The sequence below is a fragment of the Rutilus rutilus genome (assembly GCF_951802725.1).
Source record: "Rutilus rutilus genome assembly, chromosome: 4".
Taxonomy (NCBI): Eukaryota; Metazoa; Chordata; class Actinopteri; order Cypriniformes; family Leuciscidae; genus Rutilus; species Rutilus rutilus.
Window position 1 is genome coordinate 138,833 of NC_140212.1, and position 6,415 is coordinate 145,247.

The 6,415-nt window shown below is 51.9% G+C and overlaps 1 protein-coding gene across 14 annotated transcripts in view; it reads right to left on the reverse strand.

The window, feature by feature from the left end:
* Window positions 1-1,354: 1,354 nt before the first annotated feature.
* Window positions 1,355-6,415, reverse strand: part of prr5b (proline rich 5b (renal)) — a 17,815-nt gene continuing 12,754 nt past the window's right edge. For 2 of the 14 annotated variants that reach the window (XM_084407438.1, XM_084407431.1), the window contains exons 6-11: window positions 5,948-6,039; window positions 5,711-5,851; window positions 4,013-4,191; window positions 3,751-3,940; window positions 3,407-3,710; window positions 2,284-2,761 (exon numbers count right to left, since the gene is read on the reverse strand). In XM_084407438.1, coding sequence (XP_084263564.1) covers window positions 2,346-2,761; window positions 3,407-3,710; window positions 3,751-3,940; window positions 4,013-4,191; window positions 5,711-5,851; window positions 5,948-6,039 — 1,322 coding nt within the window. In that variant the 3' untranslated portion in view covers window positions 2,284-2,345. Of the gene's footprint in view, window positions 2,762-3,406; window positions 3,941-4,012; window positions 4,192-5,710; window positions 5,852-5,947; window positions 6,040-6,415 lie in introns of those variants that run through there. The other 12 variants (XM_084407437.1, XM_084407435.1, XM_084407436.1 and 9 more) reach the window with 12 other exon arrangements.

Consider the following 6,415-nt stretch of genomic DNA (forward strand, 5'->3'; position numbering starts at 1 on the left):
TGACGGATCTAAGCCGAAGCTCAGCCGGACTCCTGACGGATCTCAGCCGGACTCCTGACGGATCTCAGCCGAAGCTCAGCCGGACTCCTGATGGATCTCAGCCGAAGCTCAGCCGGACTCCTGACGGATCTCAGCCGGACTCCTGACGGATCTCAGCCGGACTCCTGACGGATCTCAGCCGGACTCCTGACAGATCTAAGCCGAAGCTCAGCCGGACTCCTGACGGATCTCAGCCGAAGCTCAGCCGGACTCCTGACGGATCTCAGCCGGACTCCTGATGGATCTCAGCCGAAGCTCAGCCGGACTCCTGACGGATCTCAGCCGAAGCTCAGCCGGACTCCTGACGGATCTCAGCCGAAGCTCAGCCGGACTCCTGACGGATCTCAGCCGAAGCTCCGCCGGACTCCTGACGGATCTCAGCCGGACTCCTGATGGATCTCAGCCGAAGCTCAGCCGGACTCCTGACGGATCTCAGCCGAAGCTCAGCCGAAGCTCAGCCGGACTCCTGACGGATCTCAGCCGAAGCTCAGCCGGACTCCTGACGGATCTCAGCCGGACTCCTGACGGATCTCAGCCGAAGCTCAGCCGGACTCCTGACGGATCTCAGCCGGACTCCTGATGGATCTCAGCCGAAGCTCAGCCGGACTCCTGACGGATCTCAGCCGGACTCCTGATGGATCTAAGCCGAAGCTCAGCCGGACTCCTGACGGATCTCAGCCGGACTCCTGACGGATCTCAGCCGGACTCCTGATGGATCTCAGCCGAAGCTCAGCCGGACTCCTGACGGATCTCAGCCGAAGCTCAGCCGGACTCCTGACGGATCTCAGCCGAAGCTCAGCCGGACTCCTGACGGATCTCAGCCGAAGCTCCGCCGGACTCCTGACGGATCTCAGCCGGACTCCTGATGGATCTCAGCCGAAGCTCAGCCGGACTCCTGACGGATCTCAGCCGAAGCTCAGCCGGACTCCTGACGGATCTCAGCCGAAGCTCAGCCGGACTCCTGACGGATCTCAGCCGGACTCCTGACGGATCTCAGCCGAAGCTCAGCCGGACTCCTGACGGATCTCAGCCGGACTCCTGATGGATCTCAGCCGAAGCTCAGCCGGACTCCTGACGGATCTCAGCCGAAGCTCAGCCGGACTCCTGACGGATGATCTCAAGACTAAAACATAACACTGCTCTACACATCACTTGAACATGGACTGGTAAAAAAAGACAAACTTATTTAAATCACCAGTAAAATATTTTACTTAAAATTAGAATTGCAAAAAATCATCAGCTCAGTGAAACCTAGGACAGGGTCACACAAAACATCCACGACTGTCAACGGTTTCAAAAACATTCATATGGGTTACAAATTGAAAAAAAAAAAAAAAAAAAAGCATGCTTCAAAATCATTAATGAAATGTGAACAATAATTAGTTTGATGTTTTCTAATGATTGCAGATCTAATGGTTTCTCCCAAAAAGGGTTTTTAAAAAATATTTTTTACATTTGCATGTCCGAACATTATCAGATCTAACCGTGTAAATGCAGCGAACACTGCGGTGTTACGCTACTAATGATCCCAACTTGAGGAAACTTTATTGCTTCTCATTTCTGTTTTTCATTTTTATTACTGACTGTTTTCTTGTCTTTTCTCTAGTAACGTTTTATTGAAAAATACTTTAAGAATAGTGCCACTGAATAAAATTATTTCATTATTAAATCCTATAAATATTGAACTTTTTATATAGTTAAAATAGTTAAAGGGGTGTGTTCATTAGTCCATTAGATCTGAACATGAGAATTAGTGAACTTTAGAGTTACTTTACACAATCAACCCAATTTTGTGAAGAAAATAAACCTCACAGGATCAGAATCACTAACAGCTGCTGCCTTACACAGGGTAGGACTAACTGCCCAAAACAGTTGAACTTTTCTGAGGGTTTTCCCCGCTCTGGTACACTTGTGGTGTTCCGGGTCAGAAATGACCCGCCTACAAGAAACTGCTCATCAATCTCTCATGCCGTTTCCTTCAGTCAGCGCAGCGTGTGTGTTTGAGCTGACTGATCACAGGCATCACTGATCTCAGTTATTAGAGGTCAATAAACATGAGGGAACCGTTTTCACTCTGAATCCTCTCCGGGTCTTTCAGAGGTCAGGGAAACCCCTGACCCCTGAGAGACCGTGCTTGACCCCCTGACCTCTGACACACCGTGCCTGACCCCTGACACTCCGCGCCTGACCTCTGAGACTCCACACCTGACCCCTTGGAGTCAGGTCTCGGGTCAGGCGCGGTGTCTCAGAGGTCAGGGAGTGCGCGGTGAGTCAAGGTTCACACGCAGTGTCTCAGAGGTCAGGGGTCACGCCAGGCTCTCGCTCTCCCGGCTGACCTCACACGAGCTGGAACGCTGTCGGCTGAAGTCGATGAATATTCCCTCGGGGTCGGTGTCCGAGTCCACAGACTCCAGGAGCTGATCCACCACGGTCTCGGGGCTGGAGGAGGAAGAGGCCCGGTCCGGTTCGCCACCGGAGAAGAGCTCGGGGATTATGGGAGAATCCTCACAGACGTTCATGATCGGGCTGGGCGGCGCCTCGGCGAACACGGGCTCCTCCTCGAACGAGGTCATCTGACACACGGAGTGGCGCCGGACCCCGCCGGGCTCGGGCTCGTGTTCGCACACCGGCGTCAGCATCGGGATGTTGTAGCTCTTGGACCGAACCACGAGGTTCTTCAGCGGTGAGTCTGAGCGCGGCCAGCGCCGCAAGAGCCGCTTCTCTGAGGACGACACACAGCTGATCACACACACTCTCACAGCGATGCCAGAGAAGAACCTCGGTTACCCAGAGAACCTTTCAGTGATCGGCTCTTAAAGGGATCGTTCACCTAAATATAAAAGTTCTGTCATCATCTGCTCTTCCTGGTGTCGTTCAAACCCATGAGACGTTCATCTTCAGAATAAATGGAGATGTTTTTAACGACTCAGAGATTTGTGTCCCTCCAGTGAGTGTGTGTTCAGCCTAAACTCTGACGCTTTATAAAGAGATGCTGAAATAAACCCTTTAATCAAAGGCTTCTGAAGAGACTCTTCAGACATTGACTAACAACACCTGTTAGAAGCCTCTGCGTATTAGCCTACTGAACCAAACGCTAATTCTAATGTAACTTCAGGATTCGTTTAAAACACCTTACAGAGACGTGTGTGTGTGTTTGTAACGACATGATGGATAGTAAATGACTAACTTTTAATTTTTGGGTGAACGATCTCTTTTATAGAACCATTTTTTCTTAGTGCAAAAAACAAAATCACTATAAAAAACCGTTTGTGGAATGGAAAGGATCCATGGATGTGAAAAGTTCTTAAGGGAATCGTCAGTGCTAATCAGAAACAGTGTGTGTGTGTAATGAGGAGAATCCGCTCACCCAACACACACGAAGACTGCGTGACGGAGCCGTCGCTGGAGAAAAGCCCGTGAGTTCCCAGATACGGCGACACCACCATCTGGACCAGAGACTCCAGCTTCAGGTAATCACCACACACACCTTTAGCCTCGTGCACACCCTGACACACACACACACACACACACACCTTTAGCCTCGTGCACACCCTGACACACACCTTTAGCCTCGTGCACACCCTGACACACACCTTTAGCCTCGTGAACACCTTGACACACACACACACACACACACACACCTTTAGCCTCGTGCACACCCTGACACACACCTTTAGCCTCGTGCACACCCTGACACACACACACACACACCTTTAGCCTCATGCACACCCTGACACACACCTTTAGCCTCGTGAACACCCTGACACACACACACACACACACACACACCTTTAGCCTCGTGCACACCCTGACACACACCTTTAGCCTCGTGCACACCCTGACACACACACACACACACACCTTTAGCCTCGTGAACACCCTGACACACACACACACACACCTTTAGCCTCGTGCACACCCTGACACACACACACACACACACCTTTAGCCTCGTGAACACCCTGACACACACACACACACACCTTTAGCCTCGTGCACACCCTGACACACACCTTTAGCCTCGTGAACACCTTGACACACACACACACACACACACACACACACCTTTAGCCTCGTGCACACCCTGACACACACCTTTAGCCTCGTGCACACCCTGACACACACACACACACCTTTAGCCTCGTGCACACCCTGACACACACACACACACACACACACACACACACACACACACCTGCAGGATGAGCAGCATCTGGATTATGGAGGGAGGCACACAAGCGCGTCACACACACACACACACACACACCTGCAGGATGAGCAGCATCTGGATTATGGAGGGAGGCACACGAGCGCGTCACACACACACACACACACACACACACACCTGCAGGATGAGCAGCATCTGGATTATGGAGGGAGGCACACGAGCACGTCACACACACACACACACACACACCTGCAGGATGAGCAGCATCTGGATTATGGAGGGAGGCACACAAGCGCGTCACACACACACACACACACACACACACACACACACCTGCAGGATGAGCAGCATCTGGATTATGGAGGGAGGCACACGAGCGCGTCACACACACACACACACACACACACACACACACACACACACACACACACACACACCTGCAGGATGAGCAGCATCTGGATTATGGAGGGAGGCACACGAGCGCGTCACACACACACACACACACACACACACCTGCAGGATGAGCAGCATCTGGATTATGGAGGGAGGCACACGAGCGCGTCACACACACACACACACACACCTGCAGGATGAGCAGCATCTGGATTATGGAGGGAGGCACACGAGCGCGTCACACACACACACACACACACCTGCAGGATGAGCAGCATCTGGATTATGGAGGGAGGCACACAAGCGCGTCACACACACACACACACCTGCAGGATGAGCAGCATCTGGATTATGGAGGGAGGCACACGAGCACGTCACACACACACACACACACACACACACACCTGCAGGATGAGCAGCATCTGGATTATGGAGGGAGGCACACAAGCGCGTCACACACACACACACACACACACACACCTGCAGGATGAGCAGCATCTGGATTATGGAGGGAGGCACACGAGCGCGTCACACACACACACACACACACACACACCTGCAGGATGAGCAGCATCTGGATTATGGAGGGAGGCACACGAGCACGTCACACACACACACACACACACACACACCTGCAGGATGAGCAGCATCTGGATTATGGAGGGAGGCACACAAGCGCGTCACACACACACACACACACACACACACACACACACACACACACCTGCAGGATGAGCAGCATCTGGATTATGGAGGGAGGCACACGAGCGCGTCACACACACACACACACACACACCTGCAGGATGAGCAGCATCTGGATTATGGAGGGAGGCACACGAGCGCGTCACACACACACACACACACACACACACCTGCAGGATGAGCAGCATCTGGATTATGGAGGGAGGCACACGAGCGCGTCACACACACACACACACACACACCTGCAGGATGAGCAGCATCTGGATTATGGAGGGAGGCACACGAGCGCGTCACACACACACACACACACACACACACACACACACCTGCAGGATGAGCAGCATCTGGATTATGGAGGGAGGCACACGAGCGCGTCACACACACACACACACACACACACACACACACCTGCAGGATGAGCAGCATCTGGATTATGGAGGGAGGCACACGAGCGTGTTGTCGACTCAGAGCTTCTTCCAGCTTCGTGTTCAGAGTGATGATGTTCCTGAAATGCAGCAGAGCCAGCTGACGGACCGACGGCTCCTTCCCCTACATGCACACACACACACACACACACACACACACACACACAATCACACATGCGGTTCACTAGTTCAGTAGAATGGGTCCGTGTGTGTGACGCACCTGTACGGGGTGGAAGATGGCTTGCAGTGTGGACAGAACATCACAGAAGAAGAAGTCCCACGTTTCAGCCAGAGAATCCAGCAGCTTCTGACCTGCACACATACACACATACACACACACACACACACACACACACACACACCTTTGTTTAATGGTTTTTATAATGAGCTAATGACATTTCCTATCCACTAACCTTAACCCTAACCCATCACAGAAAACTTTCTACATTTTTACTTTTTAATAAAAATCGCTAGTGTGTTTATTTTGTGTTTTGAATCATAATGACATCAGCGTATCCTCATAATGTACGGGGTGTGAAACCTGAACACACACTACAATATCAGCAGTTTGGGCCAACACACTCACACTCAGAAACACACTCACACTCAGATACACACTCACACTCAGATACACACTCACACTCAGATACACACTCACACTCAGATACACACTCACACTCAGATACAC